General features: G+C 38.6%; 2 protein-coding genes across 6 annotated transcripts in view; one reads left to right on the top strand and one right to left on the bottom strand.

Annotated features, from left to right (window-relative positions):
- The window catches only part of LOC6036481 (serine-rich adhesin for platelets), a 129,915-nt gene extending 121,906 nt beyond the window's left edge, over positions 1 to 8,009 (top strand). For all 5 annotated transcript variants that reach the window (XR_005277799.1, XR_005277801.1, XR_005277800.1 and 2 more), the window contains one exon: positions 7,117 to 8,009. Coding sequence is in view for 1 of the 5 variants with exons in the window: in XM_038257939.1 (XP_038113867.1) it covers positions 7,117 to 7,141 (25 nt within the window). In the remaining 4 variants the exon portion in view is untranslated. The remainder of the gene's footprint in view (positions 1 to 7,116) is intronic.
- Positions 7,860 to 12,934, bottom strand: LOC6036482 (argininosuccinate lyase). Its single transcript, XM_001846480.2, has 2 exons — positions 11,702 to 12,934; positions 7,860 to 8,380 (listed from the first exon to the last, which is right to left on the bottom strand). Exons 1-2 carry the CDS (start codon positions 12,857 to 12,859, stop codon positions 8,108 to 8,110), a joined length of 1,431 nt encoding a protein of 476 aa, XP_001846532.2. The 5' UTR covers positions 12,860 to 12,934; the 3' UTR covers positions 7,860 to 8,107.
- Positions 12,935 to 23,508: the final 10,574 nt, after the last annotated feature.

Raw genomic sequence — 23,508 nt, 5'->3', positions numbered from 1 at the left:
TTAGTGATGAGAAAATAGTAGTCGTTGAGAAATGACACAGTGTTTGTAAAGAACACCTTTGGAGAAGATTTGACGCATGGAATAGTTTGTGGTATGTATGTGTGCGAGGTCAGGAGACCGAGTTTCGGAAAGGAAGAGTGAAGTCTGATGGACCACTCAAGGTGTGTGTGTGAGTTTGAGACCGCACCACCAGAGCGAGTTTTTTTGAGAACAGCTCGGAAGAGGAAGAGTGAAGTCTGTTGGACCACTCAAGGTGTGTGTGTGAGTTTGAGACCGCACCGCCAGAGCGAGGTTTTGAGGACCGCTCGGACGAGAAAGGGTGAAGTCTGATGGACCACTGAAGGTGTGTGTGTGAGCTTGAGACCGCGCCACCAAAGCGTGTTTTGAGACTGCTCGAATGAGAAAGAGTGTAGTTTGAGGGACTACTCAAAGATGTGGAAGAGTTTGAGACCGCACAACCACAGCGTGTTTCTGAGGACCGCTAGGCAAAGTCATAATTTCTAAAAAAATCGATCGTCTTAAGTAAAGGGAAAACGAAAAGTTAGCGCTTACTACTAAAAATAAACAAGAAGAGTGCGGTAGATCAGACCACTCTGTAGAGTTAAAAGAAAGGTGTATTTTAGAAGCCCACTCTTAAACGGAGAAGGAAGAGTGCATTCGTAGGGGCCGATCGGAAAAGGGAATAAAAAGAGTCGCTGATCGTTGGATGAGGATTTTGAGTATGTTCAAACATGTGCTTCGAACAACTGAGTGGCTTACATCGCTCAGAGTGCACCAGGAACGTAACAAATGACTTAGTTGTTTTCTTAGACTTTTGTTTTCATTAAGCTGTACATTTTGGTTATGTGGAGTCTGGTTTTCGCAGAAAATGAAGCATGCCAACCCAGTCACGTTCTAGCAAAATTCTAGCAGAGTTCTCACAGAGCTGGATATTCTTACAGCATTCTAGCAAAATCAGCTCTGCTAAAATATTTCGGGTCTGGGAAATACCTTAATGTGGGTTTAAATAATTTAAGATTTGAGAAAGATCAATCGAAGGTTACCGTGACTAGTTTAGGTTCATCGTTTACAATAACTGGGTGCTGGGTGTTAGAGAAAGGGGAGGTTGAGATAATTAGACAGAGAGAAGGTTAGATAAGGACAGAGTTAGCGAATGAAAGAGTTTAGTAGAAAGGTATAGAAAGATAGATAGGTATATATAAAGGGAATTATATAGAGAGAAGGTTAGATAAGGAGAGAGCTAGCTTATGAAAGAGTTTGGTAGATAGATAAAGAGGGAAAGATAAATATAGATATTTAGAAGGATAGAGGGATAGATAGATTAAAATAGAGAGGTGAACCGCTCGTCAAAGGGAAAGGAGAGAAGCCGGGCTATTTGAAGAAAAAAGAGAAGTGTGGAATTGTGTGAACCACACGGTAAAGATAAAAAGAGAAGTCTGATGAACCATTGGGAAAGAAAAAGACAAAAGTGTGTTCAGGCATCCCACTCAAAAGAAGAGAGGGAACAGATTAGTTATGCGAAACAAGATCTTATGTTAGAGAGAATGTTTAAATCATTTAATCACTCAGGAAACGGAACAGGTAAATTATAAAAATTTTGCCCGATTTTAGAAGGAATCTTAAACGACGGCCATAAAGAGATTTGGAAAATGTTAGAATGATCACCTTTTGTGAAAAGTGAAAAGGGGAAAATGATGAAAGAATTAGTTTTTGCGAAATTTGAAGTCTTCGGAAAACTTAGCGAAGGAAATTTATTTTAACAAGCGTTGATCAAAAATGTATTTAGGCAAACGAGTGATAAGAGAAATGCGAAGCGTGATGGTAGAAATATTGTCAGCCTGTATGGATCAATCAGACCGCGCACTGGACTAATAATCCAGTGGTAGTCAGATTCCGCGGCGAACACAAAAAAACTCCTAAGTGTTAAATTGGTATTCGCCATTTCGGAACACAACAAAGGAACCTTTTTATCCGAAACATTTATATAGATACTTGCCCATGTTAGTTTTAAATGTAATATGTGCAATTCAACATTACATCAAATTATTTTATTTTAGAGAGGAAGGGAGATGTGTGGGGCACACGCATGAGAGCGTGCCAGTCTATGTAGAGAGTGCCTATTGCACTCTCGCAGTGACAACAGGGAACTGCTCGATGACAGCGTGCGGCTGCCAGTCGGGCAGTCGCATCTCAGCAAGCGGACAAGCAAGAAGCACGTCGCGGTCCGTGATCACTCCCACGTGGTGGGTGATTTCCTGGAGGCAGTTTGCGGCTACACAGGCTGTAGTGGCACAATTAAAGAAGAAACCCCCCAATGTTATTACATATTTGAAAAGATAATTGATTTTCCAACATAGAAATGACATGCACAATGAACAATATTATACCTGTGCTTCTCCTGAAATGAAAATGTAGCGTGACGGGACAACATCGTAAAACTGGAATTTTAAAAGGCACACCAAAAAAATCGACACAGTTTTGCCAGATTGATTTTTTAAAACTTTTGCTCTTCTACACATTATCACAAATTGAAAAACGAATCTTTTGCTCCTTGAACTGAAAGATTTGGTTGAGATTTGAGTTTTTGCCAGCCATTTCTTTTCGTGACGGGTCAACGAAAGGAGCAGATTTATGAAAAAACTCCTCTCCCATTCAATGACTTGCAGACCTTATTTGGTCAATATTTTTGGCATTTCAGATAAGAAAACGCATTTAAAGCACATTGCAATTATTAGTTCATAATTAAAATGAAATTTTTCATATAAAAAATCACATTGAAAATTGAAAAAAGTGACATTTTGGTGTAGCTTCGCTAAGAATCGGTCAGCAATATTTACATCACGTTTAAAACCGGCAATCAGTCGGCCGAGGAAATAACGTTTCAAAATTTACTAAACAAATCTAGAACAAATAAAATCTAAGGCAAACCCACAGAATTATAAATATATATTCTCGGTTACATTCCAAATGGCCATGTTTTTGCCCAATAAACTGCCGTTCAACCTTCTCTCTGGTTCTACGCATAATTATCCTATGTAATTTTTGGACAATTTTAACTTTTTAACATTTTTAAGTTTTGTTTGACGTATATTTTAAGAAAAATAAATAAAATCTGGTTCTTTGTTCGGAAACTCATTTAAAACAACACCAAGTCTGTTTGTCTCATCGTTTAACTTCTACGCATAAATGTCCCACCAAATATTTTCTTACGCGGAATCATTGGTTTTACTAAGCATTATGCCTTGTTTACCTGTTGTATAGCAAGAGGATCACAAATAAGTGTGATAAACTGCTAACTGGGGCGATTAAGGACTCATAGGGCGAATAGAAACCCACGGGACAGTTATGCGTAAAAACATAGAAATCGCTCGAAAAATTTCAATTGCGTTTTTCTTATGTGTACTCTATTGAACATGGGACAATTATGCGTAGAACGGCAGTAAAGCTGTTGCTAATATTTCGTACGCCAGCTGTCAAGTCACTAAGCTGTCGTCCCGCCCGTGTGGATCAATCGGACCGCGCACTGGACTCACAATCCAGAGGTCGCCGGTTCGAATCCCGCGGCGGGCGCTCTATAATTCTTTGTGTAAATATAGGTATTCGGCGCCGTCGCTCCGTGCCATACTTTCATACACTTAGGAGCCCAGGGCGGCGAAGTCCTTGTAGATAAAAGGAAGACACTAGTGGTTGGTACTAGCAATGGTGGCCGACAGCTATAAAGTCAACTTCGTTTTAGCTGTCAAAACAGGGTTCCAATCAAATGACATTCTCAAAATATGTGATTAGACTGGTACAAATATTAAAATTGTTTGTCAGCCCTCAAATGATATTTTGCTTGCAATTTAAAAATAATTCCTACAGGAAAAGCAATACTGCAAAAAAATATATTTGATAAGCTGAAAATGATTCCTACAGTTTTTTATTTTGTTGATCGGAAAGCTTGTTGCTGAGATACAACCTCTTAAAGTTTAAATTTTTTGAAAATTAGTTCATCCCAGTTTCACCTAATAAATCCTCATTTTTCAAATCGTGATACATATGTCGAAAACTATTAGTTTGATTTTCAATGTTAAAAAAATAATTAATAATAATAATAATTTCTAAGATTCAAAACCAAACCAAACTTTTTGTATGGGCTGAAAACACTTATTTTGAACATTTTAAAATTTTGGGCCATATTTTAAAATTCCGAAAATAATTTGATAGCACATTAAATATTGACTCAATAATTTTCGAGATATCAAAACCAAAAAAAATACATTTTTGGAAAAATGTTACCTTAAAATGCCTATAACATGAAAACGATGAGCTTTATCAAAAAATGTGTCAAGAATTTTCGATCGTTTATTACATTTTGCATCGTAAATTTGCTTTCGAAATTTTGTTTAACAATATTTTAGATTTTTTTTTCGAAAATCGGATTTTTTTCAAAAAGTCTTGTCTTACATATCAGATTTTGCACGTTATTTTGCCTGTGAGTTGAAATCATTCAAGTTTTTTTCGTAGAAAATGTGCAAAAGTGCAAGATAAGCATCTCAAAAGGGCTAAACATTCAATATTATGCCCAACTGAAAAAGTGAAACATTTTTTTCGAAAAGATCTGAAATTTTACGGATGTTTCATTACATAACATTGAAAATCGGATCATTAGTTGCTGAAACAAAAGGCATTAGAAAATGAAGGGTTGCTAGGATAAGACTAGAGGTGGGCAAAAAAAGAGCGAGCCGCTCAAAGAGCCGGTTCATTAAAAAGAGCGAACGAACCATGGCTCTCAAAAAAAGAACCGCGGTTCTTTTTTAAACTCCGGTCTTTTGAAAGAACCGTTCCGAGATGGAATAATTTTTTTTAACTTGTTTTAAATATAAATGATTGAATCTACAACAAATTATAGAGTTAAATTAGTTTTTGAAAATTGAAAATACAATTTCAAATATTTCAATGGTAATCAAAAAATGATCCCAACATTGTCCCTTGGTGTACTTTTTCGAGTACTTTAGGATAATAAAAACGACAAGTTAAAGTGGGGCTATTTCCCGACATTTTCAGAGCTGTTTCGTCATACATATTTCATTGGGGTGTCTATAGCAACTTTCACATAAATATATATTTAAAGATTCTCAATAGCATTGAAGACAATATTTAAAAACAAATTAATAGTTGTCAAGCTCATGTTTTTAGTTTTCTATTTTTTTAAATTTCAAAAGTAAATGATTTGATGATGATTGTACTGATCGTACATTAAAGTATAACCCGAATACAAATTTGAGCATTTCAAATTGCTAAACTTGTAAATTATTACCTAAATCTACTAAATAGCTTAGAGATTTCGGAAATAAATTAAATCCACATGCTCGAATAAATTTATGGACTTTATCGTTCAAATCAGAATGAAGAAAAGTGTTAACAGAATATTGTCTCTAAATAAAATATCAGCACTATTTCAATTTTGGGAGAGATAAACGCAACTTTAAAATTAATAGGATTTTCTCCAAAATATTAGAATTAAGATTGCTGACGTTTAGGTTCGAGTAGAAATGTTGACATAGAGACCTATAGTTTTCAAGGGCATCTTCTCGTTCTTAGTTTTTTTTTTTTCAAATAATTTCTATAATTCCAATGTTAAATAGCTTACAAAATATCCTTTTCATCCATATTTTGAAACGGTTTCTCCTGTCTCGTCAGAGGCGCTGGAGCAGAAATCCCACGTTAGAGGAAGGCCATGCCCCGGGGGGCGTAGTGCCAATAGTTTCGTTTTTCCATATTTTGAAAAAGAGCGAAAGAGCCGTTCAAAAGAGCGGCTCTTTTGAATGAGCGAACAAAAATGAGCGGCTCCTTAAAAAGAGCGTTTTTGTCCACCTCTAAATAAGACTTAGAGAACTTAAATTTTCCATTTTTTTTTCACTAAGCTGTGTTTCTCAGCAACCAGAGGTCCAATCTTCAATGTCTCTTAGACAACGTTATAGATAGCAAATTTTCTGAACTTTTGAATTATAAATTATTTCAGAAATGGTCACTCAAATTTATTTACAAAAAATTAAGTCGACAAAATTATGTGAATTAAATTTCAGAAATCTTTATTTTATTTTATTTCTCTATAGTGCCCCTAAAACATGTCAAAAAATCTCGAAATTAATTTGAATTTTAATTCGGTTTTATTGGTGAATAATCGAGATACAATAAGTTCTTTTGAGGTACATAACAGAGTTTTGGAGTTCCTTACAGCTGTGTGTTACATCATAACCCATGTTGGAACAGTTATTGCTTGTAAATAAAAGTGTCACCAAGAGTAAGAAAAAAATAAAAAAAAAAACTTACTAAACAATAAAAAAACTTACAATCTCGAAATTAAAAAAAACTAATTTAGGGAAATTGAGTTTTTGTAAAAAAAAATATTCACGATTTTTTTCGTGTTTTTTCATCAATACCTAAAACTTTGCCGAAGACACCAAATTGATCAAAAAATTTCTTCAAAAATTACAGATTATCGAATATTTACGATTATTTACGTACCATTTTTGGACAGCTGCCAACATTATATGGAGAAGTTATGGGTGAAGCATTGACACAAAATGTCTTCTTTGGTTATAGGGAAGCCAAATAAAAAAATACAAAAAATAAAAATGGTTGAAATCGGCCAATGTCGTCGAGAATTTCTCAGTAAGAAATTGTAAACTTAAAAAAAATAAATTGCTCTGTTTGCTTGAAATTTTGCGTCGCAAAATGTGTAAACCATTAGCATTGACGTCTTTTCCAAACGGCTTGACCATAGGTTCATGTATTATCTAACACATCGCGCCATTACTAATTTGTTTTAACAACAAATCTCCACAATCAGCATCAGAGATGCAATTTTGTAAACTAACCGACGTTAACCAGTAGTAACCGCATGCAACTGCAATCTGGCTGTTCTTTCCCCACTTGTCTTATCACAAACTTTGTGTTCCAATCCGTTCCAGGTCACCGGCTAAAACAAATCCCACCCCTTTCTTGCTAAACTGCGCCATTTTAACTAAAAAGCTTCTTTGTATAAAACCAAATTGTTTTGACTAAAATAATCCCCATCATGTACCTCTTTGTTTGTAACCCAATTTCCTAACGAACTTTGAACGATTCCAGATCATCCAGAAAGCATCACCGGTGAGAGAGCAGCACAACCACACCACCACAGAGATTCGAAGCCAGGACGTCGAAGTCAAAAACTTGGGGGAGCACAGTTGATCGATGGTTGTAACTTGTGTGAAAATGAGAAAAAAGCGAATTCGAATTGATACTAACAACACAGAGTCAAACAAAAATTAAGAGTGATTTAAACACACCCACGCACGTATACTAAATTTAGTAGCACTTACTAACACGGATCTCGAAGAATGCAGAAAAAAGTTTTGTTGTGGGAACAAACTTTGTAAAAATGATATGTTTTAAGAAGATGTTTTTTTTGTGTGCAAAAGCACCGCAGAACGCGAAACTTTAAAAAGAAACTCAACTCTCTTTACTTGAATAGATGCTTAATGTATAGAAACAGTGTTTGCTTGTTCCTATTGTGTGGTTTGATTCTAACTAAATACTGAGATTTTGCGAGAAAAAAAAATGCTAGCCGAAAGGTCAAACGATAAGCTGGAGAGGACTTCCTCTTGAGCGAAAAAGTAAGGGAAGTTCGCGCGCAGCGCTTTGTTCTATTATTACAGTAAGAAGTATGTTTATCAATTTTGCTTGCCAGGACGTAACAATCTTGAAGGGTGTTTTCTTTTTATTTTCCGCATTAACGCGCTACTAATCTGACTCAGCATGTGAGCGAAGTGAGTGATAGATTGAGTCGAGGGAGAAAGAGTAATAAAAAGACAATCATTTTTTTTTTATACTTAGGCTTACGATGCACGATTTGTACAAGGTCCTTTATTAGTCACAACAGGGAAAATAGCACAGATCTTCTTTTTTTTTGTTTATTTTGCAGTGTATACTTAAGCGACTTAACACTCTTTTCTATACTACAGTTTAATATATAATATGAAGCAAAAAAAAACATGGTCAAATGATATTTATACAGTTTACAAAAATACACACGAAACAAATAAAACAATTACTATACGCCTAAAACGCAAACATTTCCTCACACCGCCTCGGAAAGAAACTCCTTCAGCAGGTTGATCTGCTCCTGGACGGAAATCTTGGACGTGCCGCCGACCACCGTGTACTGCTCGACGCTGTTCTCGTAGTTCCAGAGGGCGCTCACCGTTTCGTCAAAGTACGGACAGATGTCCTGCAGGTCCTCCAGCGTGAGCTTGTTGATCGGGATCTTGACCTTCTCGGAGAAGGCGACCACCTCGCCGCAGATGTGGTGCGCCTCCCGGAAGGGGATGCCCCGGCGGACCAGGTAGTATGCCTGGGGAGTAGTAGAAAAAAAATGATTATTGCCTTTTGGAAAAACATCTTTTTCTTATTATTGAAAAAAGTATAAAAAACGAAACGAATTGATTTTTTTTTTAGTTGAGAGTGCGAAACTATGCGGTTTCGTAAACGGATCCACAGGCATGTATCGTTCTTTTTGCGACAAGACTCCGCCTTCCGGGTCTCCTAAGTGTGATGGTTTGGCACGGGGAGAGGGCACCGAAAACCTATATTTCTCGGATTAGTTTTCAAAAAGCCGTAAGAGCCGTTGGTAAACAAAGTCCTTTTTGCATCGGTTTTTGACCTACTTACGAAAAACCAATATCAAAAATGCTCGAGATTGTTCATCTACACGCCCTTCAAGTGCCCCATACTTGAAATAAATTAAATTTTGTTTCATTTTCGAGAAAAACGAAAATTAGTGTCAGAGGTCACAGTGGCTCTTACGGCTTTTTGAAAACTCACCCGAGATTTACACTTAGAATTTTTGCGAAACTATGAATATCAGCAAATTTTTAATTTTAATTTGCTGTAGCATTCAGGATTTTGTTGGGCAACTACATGTTTTAAAAGTTCTTGGACCTCCTCTTCAAAATTTTCACTCAAATGTCAGGGATAAACAAAAAAAAAAATGCTTTTTCCATTTTCTTTACAAATGGAACACTATCAAGCATTCAAGAAAAAAAACTGAACATTAGAACCACAGATCAGAAAAAGACATTAAACTTTCGGGAAAAGATACTTAATACCTATAACTCTCAAATATTTTGAAAATAATATGTTTCAAATATTTTGTAATTTTGGTAACAAAAACTCTGAATAAACTTTTTTCAAAGGAAAGCAAAAAATAATAAAATTTGATCTTTAATTCATACACGAAGGTAATAAGTTCATAAAATCATGAACAAACGTTCATGAAAACCACAGCCAATGTGTTCAAATTCTATAGTACATTTTTTGCAAAATTACACTTAGTGGATGACTGAACTGAACTGAGCAAAATCGTCAGCAACAAATATATATATATATATATATTTTATTTTTATTTTCACATTGATCGGGTTGATTGAAATGGATTCCGATAAGAATGTTGGAGATGCTGTATTTGTTTTCTACATATTATTTTCAAATGATGTAATTAGTTATTGAAATAAAATTCAACTAAAAGAACAGCTTTGTTTTAAATCATAGGCCATTCTTTAAAAAAATACGCAAAAAGGCAAAATAAAATCCTTGACCCACGATATTTCTAATTCTAAACCTATTGCAAAATACTGAAAGCTTAATAAAAACTATGATGGCATAAATACTAAACAAATTGTTTTGGATACTTCTCAGTGCAAATTTTATTCAATTTAAAATAAAGAAAACATTAAATTATTTAATTGCCCATTGCCAAACTTGTTTAATTCATTCATTTTTTTTTTACTGCGATAATACTTCATAAATTATTTCATTTACAGTTGATATTTAGCAAAGTTGCATTTTAATACCAACTAATAAAATATTATTCAAAATATAATTAAACTTTGGTGCAATTTGATTTGTATTTGTATGTGTTTGTAAATGTCAACTATAAATACAATATTTTATGAAATACTATTGAAATAAAAAAAAAAAAGAATGAACAAAAGTCATGCAATTAGCAAATAAATTTGATATTTTCTCTATTTAAAATTGAATAACTTTGGCACTAAAAAGTTCATAAAGGTTTTTGAATATGTTATAGTTCATTAACCTGGTTATAATAAACATAAATTGATCTGGTGCACTAAACAAAATTAAATTATCAAAGAGTGAAACTTAAAATATAATTTTAAAAATCTGAGAAAAAAACGCGATATCATAATTTCCTTATTCTAACAGCTTTACAGTAACAAATTGCTGTAAATTTTAAAGTCATTTGATTCCACCTTATTATTTTGCATTTTTTGAAAGAGAAAACCGGTTCATTTCACGGTGCACAAGTTTTGTTTTTCAACTTGTGACCTTGTGTATAAAAGAAACAAGATTCTCTTTAAAAATGTTTTGAAATTAAAAGTAGCTTTCTTAGACATAAAAATAACAATAAATTATTTTCAGAAATCTTTCATTTTTTTTTTGAATTTTTTATTATGATTGAATTTCTGGAGTTTTTTTTAAAGGTCCAATCAACCAAATTTCCAGTTTTTGCTTTTTGGGTGTTTTTGAAACGATTTTTTAAGTTTTAAAACTAAGTCAACTAACTATATTATGAAAACATTGATGATTAGTACTATTTAAACACCATCAAAATGCCATGTTTTTGTCAATGAAAATGAGTTCGAATCTGAAAATGGACTGCACTACTGGATTATATGGACAGTTTGACACTAAGAACAGTTAAAATTATTTTCATATGTTTTAAAACAGATTTTTTTTTTAGATTCATTAGCATTTTGAGTAAAACAAGTGTTTTAGCCGATTTTTGAAATTTTGTGTGTTTCAAATTTATGTGCATTCAATAAAAGTTAGTTCCATCATCTGGGGCAAAACGGGACAGCTGTTTTAGTCTTGTTACTGTACAATATTTGGGTATTTTTGATTAGTTTCGGATAGAACATACACAGAACATCCAAAATAGTGCATCGTTTTCTAAATTATTCAGACTGTAGTCCCGATTCACCCCAGATGACGGTAAACTTAGTTGAGCAAACATTTTACGGTGCATTGCATATCAACCAGAGCATTTTGCTCCCAAATTATCGATACACAGATTTTGGTATCTTTGCAGAAACGGGAACTATCGATATAATTATTGATTCATCCCCTAAAGTACGATCTACAAAATTATTTAAAAACAGAGTTTCACTATTTTAACAATCAGGTTGTTGCATTTTTGGAATAACAAGATGATAACTTCATTGGTTACTGTACACCCTTTACTGATATTTTTTCAAAGAAACATGAAAAGTCAACTAACTAATGGTCAATTTGACGTAATCAAATCCATTTGCACAGTTTTAGGTTGAAATTTTTTAACCAGTCCCATATTAATTTTCATCACTTTTGAGTTTTTGATGCACTTTCATTCAAAATCGTGTGCTCTTCAGAAAAACCAAAAATTTGCACATTGCATTCAAATTTACTGTGCTACTTTATTTTGATTAAAAAGTTAAATTTAATTTTAGTTGCTATAATAAATAATAGCTATTTTTCAAGTGAAGGAAAAACATTATTCTAAAGAATAAAAACTGATATTTTCGATTATTCTAGAGAACTGAATAATTTTATAGTTCTAAAAAATGTTTCAAAATTTATTAAAACAACCCCAACAAACCCTCCCCCAAATGCTCACCATATCCGTCGCCAGCATGTCGTACCCGAGCGCGCTCAGACAGCGATCCTCGTCGACGCGCATCGTCCCAATCACGCCCGTCATCAGCGTCAGCGACAGCAAGCTCTGGTCAAACACCGCAAACATCCCACTCTTATCGCACTGCAAATCTTTGTTGTACGTCGACGGTAGCCCCTTCAGGGTCATCAGCAGGCCGCAATGCTGGCCAAAAACGCTACCGGCGATACCTCGGATGAGTTCCAGGGAATCGGGGTTGCGCTTCTGCGGCATCAAGCTACTTCCGGTGGTGTACTCTTCCGAGAGTTCGAGGAAGTTGTACTCTTTGGTGGAGAACAGGATCAGATCTTCTGCGAGTCGGCTCAGGTGAACGCCGGTTAGGGTGCACAGGAAGTTGAACTCGACGACAAAGTCACGGTCGCTGACGGCGGTCATGCTGTTGTACGTTACTCCGTTGAAGCCCAGGTCGTCGGCGAGCTTGTGACGGTTAATGTTGAAGGGGTTGCCGGCGAGGGCGCCACTTCCTAGGGGAAGGACGTTCATGCGCTTGAGAAACTCGGCGACCCGTTGGTAGTCTTCCTTGAAGTAGAAAGCGTAGCTGAGGATCCAGTGACTGAAGCGGACCGGTTGTCCTCGCTGCATGTGGGTATAACCCGGCATCAACACATCGATGTACTTTTCCGCAACTTCGTTGATCTTCTTGATTAGCTCACCCAGCTGTTTGAGCAGATCCTTGACGGCGTCCCTCATCCACAGCTTCATGTCCAGGACGACCTGCTCGTTGCGGCTTCGTCCGGTGTGCAACTTTCCGCCGATCTGTGGCCCAACGATCTCGATCAACCTGCGCTCGTTAACCGTGTGCACATCTTCATCCCGTGGCATCAACTTGATCGTACCCTTGATCCACTCATCGCGCACCGTCTCCAACCCATAGCAGATCACCTTAAACTCACTTTGCGTCAACAGCTTTGCTTCGGCCAAACTCCTCGCGTACGCCACACTACCATCGAGATCCTCCGCGTACAGCCGTTTGTCCACCGTCAGCGAGTTATTCACCCGAGACAGGACGTGATCGGTTCCCTTCGAGTAGCGACCACCCCACAGTTTGAACGGGGTCGCCACCTCACTTTTCTTATCTTCACCACATCGCGTACTCATCATCTCTCTCTGTGTACAAGGAACTTCTTCCTGGAAGATCTTCAAACGATCACCGCAAACCAACTGAATCCCGCACGGTACCTCGCGCCGGCTTAAATAAGGATCCCAAACAACCACAACCGTACGATCGGACGCGCCCCGAGTCCTTATCAACCGCGGACACACACCACGGAGAGAACCTGGAATCTACTGCGCCGTAACCGCGTTATCAGTGCTCTCTCTCGCGCGCGCTCTCAGAAGAGCGAAAGTTTACACTTTCTCTCAAAGGCGCGCGTTCAGACTCTGATCGGGATCTTATCGGTGATCGGAGCGACGTCAATCTTGATCAGCGTCATCTGGCAAGAGCCAGACAGGCGCAGTTACTGGGAAGAGTCCGTAGTGCGGTTGCAACGGGTGGATTCCCCGGCGATTTGCCGCGTGCTGAGTTCAAAAAAGAACTCACAGTAGGTCAAACGCAATCTACACACTCTGCAGATTAGAATGCGACGAGCAGTTGTTTTCTGCCCGAAAATAGAATGGAAAGTTTTTTTTTAAACTGCGAGGTAATGCTAATCTAAGGTGTTTATGTTTTGCAAAACTCAAATTTCCTAATCGTCAGTGAAACTAGAAATTACGTAGGTGGGGTTATCTCTGGGTCAGCGGGTTTCATAACAAACTGAGGGAAAATAAACCATTTAGAACTGATAGCTTATGTATATGAGAAAAAAAATGTTTGGGGTTTTTCGGAGTGTGTTAAAACAACGACGACCTACATCAAACATTTCAGCGGAACAGGGAATTGTTAAGACTTTTTTAAAAATTCATCTCCATCGATTATTAAAAAAAAGTTTTATTGGTTTAAGCCAGGGAATCAAATAAAATGTAAATTCAAAGTTTTTTTTTTCCAAGCTTTTTGTTACTTAATTTAAATAAATTTCGGCGAGTTGCGGAGAGTTGCTCTCGGCAGCTCGCGACTAGCGGCGAGAACTCGAGAGAGATGATTTTTTTTCTCGCGAGGGTGCGAGAATGCCAACACTGATTAGGAGAAATATACCCTTTCCAATCAAACACCTTCGTCATATGGAGAGTTTGATGCTCGATTAAAGCTCCAAAAATACTATTTAGGCTATAAACTTACCAGCAACAGCACCGCCTCGAGTAAGCATGCAAATTTATGCCACTTACTGGCCAAAAAGATCAAATTTAAAGCACTTTTGATCATAATTTCTATCTTGCGAGACCATTTCTCATCTTTTTGTTGGCACACACACACGCGAAAAACCCTCAAACGGTTAATAAATATCGCCAAAATCAACTTTTCACTCGCGCTTACTTTTTCAAGGCGCTTTCGGTACAAAACTGCCCCCAACTTTCGGCAACACGTTCTTTTGCACATTAGTTGATCACTCACTTGCAAAATAATCCCGAAACATGTAAATAATTAGCAAGCGCCATCAAAAAAACAAACGCGCCAACTCTTTTGACGTTTCAATTTTGACGACCCATTCCAGTCGAAGGCTGAAGAAAACCGAGCGAGAAGCGAAGGCAAATAAAGAACAAAGGGTAGCGACCAACACCACCAGCAGCGCCTGTTGGTGTGAGCCACTGATGCCAGGAAATTTTCTCTATAAATGCTACTTTTCGTGAGTGTTCGCTTAAAATTTCATCAATTTTGGCAGCACTAAGCAGACCCAAAAGAGAACTGGAAGAAAAAAAGAACTAAGCTGAAAATAGAAAAATGGGCGTGCTCCAATGCACTCGACTGATTAGAATACATTTGGAAATATTTTTTTTCAAATGCTTGTAAAAAGAAAAGAATAACTTTTAGTAAAAGTGAAAATAAACAGAAATGTTCACTAAAAGTTGCTCTACTCGTTGGTATACTTGGTTTTAGTAAATTACAAGGAACACTCCAGATTATCCAGCATAATTCAAACACGACCGCTTATAAGGCTTAAAATGGTTTTTTTTTTACCCTATAAACAAATAAGCTAGAAATTCGTATTTTGAATTTTATTTGAAAAAAATTGAAGGAAATCAATTAAAAATGGAATTGATACAATACAAGCAGCAAGAAGTAACCGGTGGTTTTGTCTACCTCACTGAGGAAAGGCTATAACATATTTTTTTAACACTTTATGACTTAAAGTTGAATTCCCAAAATACGTATTTTTTTATTTCGATTTTGTTATATGTTTAGAAGGCAAAAATATATATCTTTTAAGCCATACTGCGTGAGGGTGCAAAATCAGATTTAGGAGAAATGATGTTTTGAAAAAGTAGTGTGTTTTGTATAATATTGAAAAGCTGGACAAAATAATTTTAAAGTAAAATAGAATTTGCAATCGAAAATTACACTTTCAATATAAAATGGAGATTATTTTCATTTTGCTTAAAAATGATTTCAATATATTTTTTTTTAAATCACCGATCGGGCCCAAAATTTTTGTGGGGCAGGGTGACCACTCAAATCCTATTTTCAAATTCCCGACTTTTCCAGACTTTTCCAGAATGCTCAAATAATACGCATTTCTTATTTAAAGAATGATTTCAAACAAAAAACTTTCTCTAAGAAAAGTCAATATTAACCACCAAAAAAAAAATTAAATGAATTTAAAAATAATCCAAATATAGGCATCTTTTGTAAATACAGAAATTAAACAACAATTGAAAAAAACTTCACAAATTTCATTATTACGATTCAGAGTAGAAACACAAACAATTAGTCTTTGAAAAAATTATCGAAAGTTCAACAATACTTATAACATTCATGTTATTTTTTAAATCGGCAAAAGTATAGTTTTGGATACTTCGTTTCAACTGGAAATGACAAAAAGTTAAAGATAACTGAACTTTAAATTTTGTTCCTATTTTTTTTAAACTTCATCATCATTTTAAATCAAAGAATGATTAAAACACGATTGCTGAAATTATTCATTCAAAGGATTTAGAAAAATGTCAAGAAATTCATAAAACAATTGCCTGACTCCCTATTTAATTTTGTAATTTTTGATATTATTTTTTAAAATCAATGTTAATTTATGTAGTGGTCAGTATTTAACTGTTTTTTTGTTTCAATGAACATTCAGTTAGATATTGTTCCGTCCGGAATGAGTTTTGCGTGCACACGAGCGTTCCTGAAGGGAGCGCAAACCAAAACAAACCACACACGCAAAGTGGAGGGAAAACGGCGCGTGCAACGTCGAGGAAAAGTACCGCTAGTTTTGCTCCACACCACGACGTCAGCAGTCAGTAGCATTCTTGATCCACCTCCCGTCCGAGAAGGAGGCGTACGACACGCGAGGACAAGTTTCGCCCAACCTCGACGCGATCCGACGCGAACCCCGAACCGGCTTCCGAGGAAGTAAACCCGCGACCGCGCAACCTTTGTAGATCGACCCAGTAGAGAAATACAGATAAAGTTAAGTAGTGTTTAGAAGAGTTGCCCTGCTTTCGCCTAAGTTTGATCCGACCGCAATTCCGATTCTGCCTCCGAAAAGTGGTTCCTCCGTTGTCCACCAAGGGTGACCGCACCCGAGAGTCCGCCGTCGCCAAAAATACAGTCCACACGCTCCGTAGTTCGGTCCCGACCGAACATATGGTCCTACCGACCCGGATTGGACTTCCGTGTGCGCGCCGCCCGGGGACATCCGGAAGGAAAGTTCCGACAAAGTGCGCAAAAAGAAAAGCTCTGGGACTGAGCTCCCTGAGACGTACCATCACCAAAACGTTTCGGAACCTTCGGCTGCTTGCCGAGTGGGGTCCTTGTAAGAAGTGCACAAAAGAACTGCTCCCGAAGTGACCTTCCGATAAAGTGTCGAACAAAAGTGTCGCGAAACATTTCGCTGTGAGCAGTGGAACTTCAGCAAAGTGCGAAAACGGTTGCTGCCAAAAAGAGCTGCTCCGGAAGTGAGCTTCCGGAAAAGTGAAGAATAAGAAGATCCTTCCTGCTGCGGCAGAACAGTGCGAAAAGTGAAACAAACCCGTCGTTTGAGAAGACAAACATCCCTCTCGCGTAAACCACATTCCGCTGCCAACGCTGTAGGCGACCTGCAGCGTTCCACCTCGATCCTGTTGCCCCCTGATTCCCAATTTCACCATGTGGAAGGCAATGTTTACGATAAAGCTGGAGGATGCGTTCCAACAGCGAGTACATGCCATGCAGAAGATCGCGAATCTCCGGGATGTCGTCCTCGATCTGCAGAATCCGACGCTAGCACAGCTGACAAAGCTGCGTAAAACCCTTTGGGCATTGTACGACGAGTATGGCCGAGCCCACAGCTGCATCGTCGGCAATGTTCCGGATGACGACCTCGCCCAGCAAGAAGTGGAATACGACGCCTTCGACCAACTCTTCGATGCAGTCAGCGTGCCATTGGAGGAGAAGTTCATTGCGCTGACGAACGCCAACCCGAAAACGAGTGCAATGGACTACGTTGCACACCAGCAGAAGCTCTGGACGATGTCAACGCCGACGATCTACGAAAGCAACTACTGGGACACCCCGATGATGGCCTGTGAGTCCGCCCATCCGGAGCTCTCAGGACAAACTGCCAACTCGAACCTACGATCCAGGCCCGAAAACCTGGACACGGAAGTGATTTTGCGAAATCACTCTCCGTCGACGAGCTACACGAGCTCACCACCCGAAACCCGGTCCAGGTCCCAAACCCTGGAAGCGGATACGGCTTTGCGAAGTCGTATGCCGCCAAAGATCGATCCAATCCGCCCATCCAAGCCCACATCCGCGAGCGATGTCTTGGACACCGAAGTGGTCATGCGTGACCAGCTTCAACCGGCAACCAATGCCGATCCGACGGACCTCCCAGTGTCCGCAATCTCCAGCGAAGTAACCGAAACCAGTGTCAAATGCGTGCCTCTCGAACCGACACAAGGAAACCCCAACGAATCCGGAACCGGCCGTGTCCTCCCGGACTACGGTACCCACATGACTGGTGCGCCAACTCCCGACAGTGTTCTGAACCACGAAGCAAGTCTGATCGCAACAGACAACGGCATCGAACCACAAGTCGAACCCGACGAGAGATGGGAACTCGCAATGCCGACGGTGACAACGCTCCTCAACACTGACCGCTGCTCAAAGGACAGCGGATCCCGACCCGAAGCCGAGATGATGTCAACAGTGCTGCCAAGCATTCCCGAACCCAACCTGTTCAACTCCAAACGTTCGCTCACGGACGGTGACGCACGAACGAAAGAACGCGAGCCGCTACCAGCGGTGATTCTACGGAACGAAAAGGTTAATTCTCTCCGTGTCGAGCACGGCAGCTCCCTGACGACCATCCAGCGGGACGCTGTAACCCTCCAGACCAGAGCCGAGCTAAATCCGCCGCTGCCAACCGCTGCGAAAGCGCCCGATAAACGACGCCTAACCATAGCCTGTCCCAACTCGCCGCTCAACGACACCCACGGAACCCGGAAGAAGCACGCTGTCAACAAACCCGCAAACCCCAATCCTCGAAAGACGGAAGCCGTTTCTCCAATGTTCCCAGACCCGTTACAACCAGTGCTTTGTCGAGGCGCACCACACGAACAACGACCCACCTGCTCAACTTCTGGCGATCTGCGAGACACAGGAGCTCCGGAACCCAATCGCGTGAACGTGACACACCAACACCACGAAGAGAAACCTCCACCGAAACGAAAGTCCGAGACCGAGCAACTGACGAAGACGTGCGTGCAGTCTGAACGCAAAGGTGGCTCCAAGCACGCCCTCAAACGGCTTCAGCATAGAGCAGCACCGAAGAAGAGCACCCCAACAAGCGAAGCGCTCAACCATCGACCACTCCTGAACGAACCACTCGGCCCGCCGCAGAAACAACGCACTATCGCCGCAGTTTTCTGGACCTGCCTGAAGCTTAATCGAACAAACGGCAGTCTCTGCTGCTCCAAGCTAACATCCAACTTGAAAGCCACCATCGTCGAGTCCAGAACGAAGCCCAAAATCCCACGAAGCAGATCACTTTGGACAATTTCAAGCACCGCCGTTGCCGCACTTGTGAGTATGCTTCCAATTTTGCTTGCTTTTTGCCACAACATACACGCCAAGTACTACGAGAACGACTTCGTCGGTCGTGAAACCAGTTTCCTGAAGAACGGCCGTGGGCCATGCGAACAGATCGTCGCTCCGCAGTCCGTCAAGGTCAACCGACGCGTTGTGAGCAGCCAAAAAGTTCGCCTACTACGATTGCTTGAAGGCTGGCAGCGGAGCAAGATTCCGAGCAACCCGCCGTACATTTACTCCACAGTGCGGATGTCCCGAAGCTGCAATCGGCGCTACGATGACGATTCCAACTACACACGAGGATGCCACCCCCGCAAACCGATTATCCAAGACGTTGGTGGACGAAGCCTGATGAACGATTCCGAACCAGCCCATCGAAAGTGCTCCGTTGGCGAACGCACGCTGGAGAACAAAAAGCGGCCAACCGCTCAACACGATGATCACACCAAGCTGTTCCACCTAGACCATCGTCACTGGATCAAACAAGCCTGCACGGTTTGTGCCGAGTTACCGCAGTGCGACCTGCCCGATAATGGTTCCACACGCATCACTCCATCGACCACAATGAACTCCAAGACCTGCCAATGCGACTACAGCAGATTGCCTGGGACCACCGAAGGTTCGCCCGAAGCAGCTGGAATTGCTCAAACCATGCCTTCACGATGGAGACCGCCCACGAAGAACTTCGATCCGTCTACTTCTTCCCGTTGCTACGCATCTGATCAACAACTCAACACTCCGTTTCGACATCAACGCCAACCTGATCAGCAAAAATGTTGAATCGATGCTTCAACGGGGGGAGTATGTTCCGTCCGGAATGAGTTTTGCGTGCACACGAGCGTTCCTGAAGGGAGCGCAAACCAAAACAAACCACACACGCAAAGTGGAGGGAAAACGGCGCGTGCAACGTCGAGGAAAAGTACCGCTAGTTTTGCTCCACACCACGACGTCAGCAGTCAGTAGCATTCTTGATCCACCTCCCGTCCGAGAAGGAGGCGTACGACACGCGAGGACAAGTTTCGCCCAACCTCGACGCGATCCGACGCGAACCCCGAACCGGCTTCCGAGGAAGTAAACCCGCGACCGCGCAACCTTTGTAGATCGACCCAGTAGAGAAATACAGATAAAGTTAAGTAGTGTTTAGAAGAGTTGCCCTGCTTTCGCCTAAGTTTGATCCGACCGCAATTCCGATTCTGCCTCCGAAAAGTGGTTCCTCCGTTGTCCACCAAGGGTGACCGCACCCGAGAGTCCGCCGTCGCCAAAAATACAGTCCACACGCTCCGTAGTTCGGTCCCGACCGAACAGATATGATTTTATGTTTTATGACTTATTTTAAGCAAAAAGTTTGAAGAGACAATTTTTTTAAACAGTCTTGCAATAACTCTAAATTTCTTTGATTATTTTTTTTGCAATTTCAAAATTTTCTTTATGTTTTCAAAACGTAAAAAAGTTTTTAAATTTTGGATTTTATTCGATATTTAAGTTTTCCGAAAACTGAAAATCAAGCTTTATGTATAGTAGTAATTTAACCATACTCACAAAAACAGTTTAACGGCAACATTTAAAAAAAACATATTTTAATTACTTAAAGAATTTAGTTAAACAATTAAAAATATTTACCACAAAACCATTGGCAAACTCAAGTTGGAATCTGTTTTCAAATATTCAATCTATGTGACAAAATGAAATAGAATCATAACTCTAAGCTGGCCATTAGGCTTTATTTTTATATTAGTTTTTCATTAACTTTACCTCTTGTATGATAAACAAATATTTATAGAGATCATACGATTCATGAAAAATATTATGAAGATCTGTGTCAAAGACTCCAATATTAATTAAGCTTTTGAATGTCTTAAACAGCTTTTCCATACTCAAATATATTGAAATAGTGACTTACATTTAAAGTATGTTATTAAAGCAGAATTCAGTGAATTCAATTTGAGAATTGTACAAAATATTGCAAAATTATTCAAGAGTTAAGAAATTAATTTTCAATCAAGCATGCTTATAATTCCCGACTTTTCCTGACTTTTTGACAAAAAATCATAAATTCCCGACTTTTTCCCGATTTTTGGCGGATTTTGGCGAATTCCCGACTTTCCCGATTTCCCGACTTGAGTGGCCACCCTGGGATTCCTTAGCTAAAATAATTGAACCCACATTTTTTTTATTTTGTCACTAGGGTGACCTACACCGTTGTAGGGTGGTCCAAAAAATTGTTATTTTCGTCGATTTTTGCAAAAACCGAATTTTTCAAAAATTATAACTCCGCACCATTTCAACCAATTTTCCCGTTTTTCGTCGAAAAACCAAGTTTTTTTAAATTGTATCTCGCAGTATTGAATAACTTCACCTTTTTTTTATATGTTTTGTAAAATTTTCCGAGAAATCTGATAAAAATATTTTCAGACATAGGCTTTTTGGTCCCGAGAATTCAGAAGAGCATTTTAAGTTTTCCCTTAAAAGCTTATCTAATATCCTCTCGTTTGCGCTCAAGACAGCTAAAATCGGTTGAAATGGTGCGGAGGTATGATTTTTTTTTTAATGTGTTTTTTTTTACAAAAAATGACGAAAATGACAATTTTTCGGACCAATCTAACACAGCGTAGGTCACCCTAATGGCAAAAAAAACGGGTCTAATTACATCGAAAATTTTTGAGCCCGATCGGAGAACTCGTTCGCAGAGTGAAATTTTCACAAAATCTCATGAACATAATGAAAAAAAAAACATACAGAACAACTCTAATATAGTGAAAAGTGTAAATTTTGAAAATATGACATTTTGGGATAATTTCAGTATTTTCATAGAATATGGTATTTTGAGATTTTTACAACAAATACTTTGGTAAAGTGCTTCCATATTTCGCATAATTTAATTGAAAATTTTCGTTTTTTTTTTATTAAACATAAAGATATCGACAAATCATTAAAAAATAATCAAACCTGGTTATTTTTTGAAAGTTTAAAATTTTTGGATCAGTAAACATCTTAATTCAATACATGCATACATTACACTTTCAAAATAAATTACTATTGCTGATTTTTAGTTGGCTTTCGGATTTCTGTTTAACTCAAACACTAAATGGTTGATTATTTTATTACAAAAACAACACTTTATTTCCTTGTTCTTTTTGCTTTATGGTACAACGTTATACAAGACAGATTAGAAGTTTGTATTTATAGTTATTTTCTTTTTCGCTCTCGCACACACAGACACAAACACACACACAATCTCCCAGAAGTCGTCGCTCGCACTCACGCACATTTGTAGAAATTTAGTTGTTTCGATAGTTGTAGGATTGATTACTTCCTGCTTTCCTTCGATTCGATTCTCATACTTTCAACCATTGATTTCTTTCGCAAAGCTCGGTTGGTGTGTGGATTTCCAAAACTCTTTCAAAACTTCCTTTGTTTTTTACGTTTCTGCGCGATTTAAGGAAAGCACTCTTTCAAACTTTACTTTTGTTTATTCTCTGTCTATCTTTTCATAAGACTCTTTCTGGTACACAGTGTGGTGTGAAAATTTTCCCTAACATTGCAATGCACTTTCTTTTTTACAGCGGTTTCGATATCCTATTTCTCAGCATTTCAACAACTATTTTTTTTCGCTAAACCTTTCTCATCATTCTCATTTGCGGTTGTTTGTTAAGCAACGTTCCTATTTCCCTTCCACCAAGCTTTAACACACCTTTCTCTAAGCTTTAGTTTTGTTGAATAAGAAAAGAGGAAAACTTAAAAATTAATAAGGGGCGAAGTAAATAAAACAAAAAAAGGTTAGAAATGTCTATTCAGTTCGTTTATTCTTCACTTTTTCCACGGTTTATAAATTACAACAACAGTTTCACTAACGCTATTGCAACTTTTCTGAGACAAAATAATGAGCACTTAAATTTAGAGAAATTAAAAATGTTTGCCAAATAAAAAGGGGGAGAAAATTTCCGTTGATTCGTCTTGTGTTACTCATTTGCTTTAACAAGTCTTTCTGCACTAAATTTTAACGAAATCCACAAATCACGGCAAAGTTTTCCTATTGTCTAAAAATACTTTCGATAAATGGAATCACCTTTTTGCATGTTTGCTTACTAGAAAACAACGCAACTCTACTAAGAAACGGAACTAACACATTGATTCTAGCGTAAACGCAAATTATATAGAACAAACTATTGGACCGGATTGTGTGAGCACATAAAGTAATGCATACTTTTGTAATAATAGTAATAGTTTTTTTTTTACTTTTTGCTTTCCTTCCCTTTTCTGGCTAATTATACAGGTGTATACATAAATACAATTCTTACTACACAGAGGCGGGGCTGCGCGTAAAATATAGAAATAGATGAATATCAGAGAAGGCAACCTAGAGTTACGAAACTTTAACTTGCTTCAATTCTGCAACTGTTTTCCCCCACACGCTAGTTAAATGTATAATTAGATAATTGTTTGTTTTTTTAATGATTGCTAAAAGTCACAGAAGATCCCACTTGCTAGGTTTCAATAGTAATAATAATTTGATAATAATAATTCACTACACAGACAGCTCATTCGCTCTCTCATTCTCTTTCTCACTTTTCTAGTACATCTTTTACTTCTTTTTTTTACTTTTGCAATAATTATAAATGTAAGATTACCATTACTGCTTGATTTGGTC

The sequence above is a fragment of the Culex quinquefasciatus genome, chromosome 2 (genome assembly GCF_015732765.1).
Source record: "Culex quinquefasciatus strain JHB chromosome 2, VPISU_Cqui_1.0_pri_paternal, whole genome shotgun sequence".
In the NCBI taxonomy this organism is placed as follows: domain Eukaryota; kingdom Metazoa; phylum Arthropoda; class Insecta; order Diptera; family Culicidae; genus Culex; species Culex quinquefasciatus.
Note: the sequence above shows the minus strand (reverse complement) of the source record. Positions and strands in the feature narration are given on the sequence as shown.

Coding starts and splice junctions, on each gene's coding strand:
- LOC6036482 (XM_001846480.2), bottom strand. CDS start 12,859: ATGATGAGTACGCGATGTGGTGAAGATAAGAAAAGTGAGGTGGCGACC. Junction 8,381..11,701: donor ACATGCTGGCGACGGATATG/GTGAGCATTTGG, acceptor ACTACTCCCCAG/GCATACTACCTGGTCCGCCG.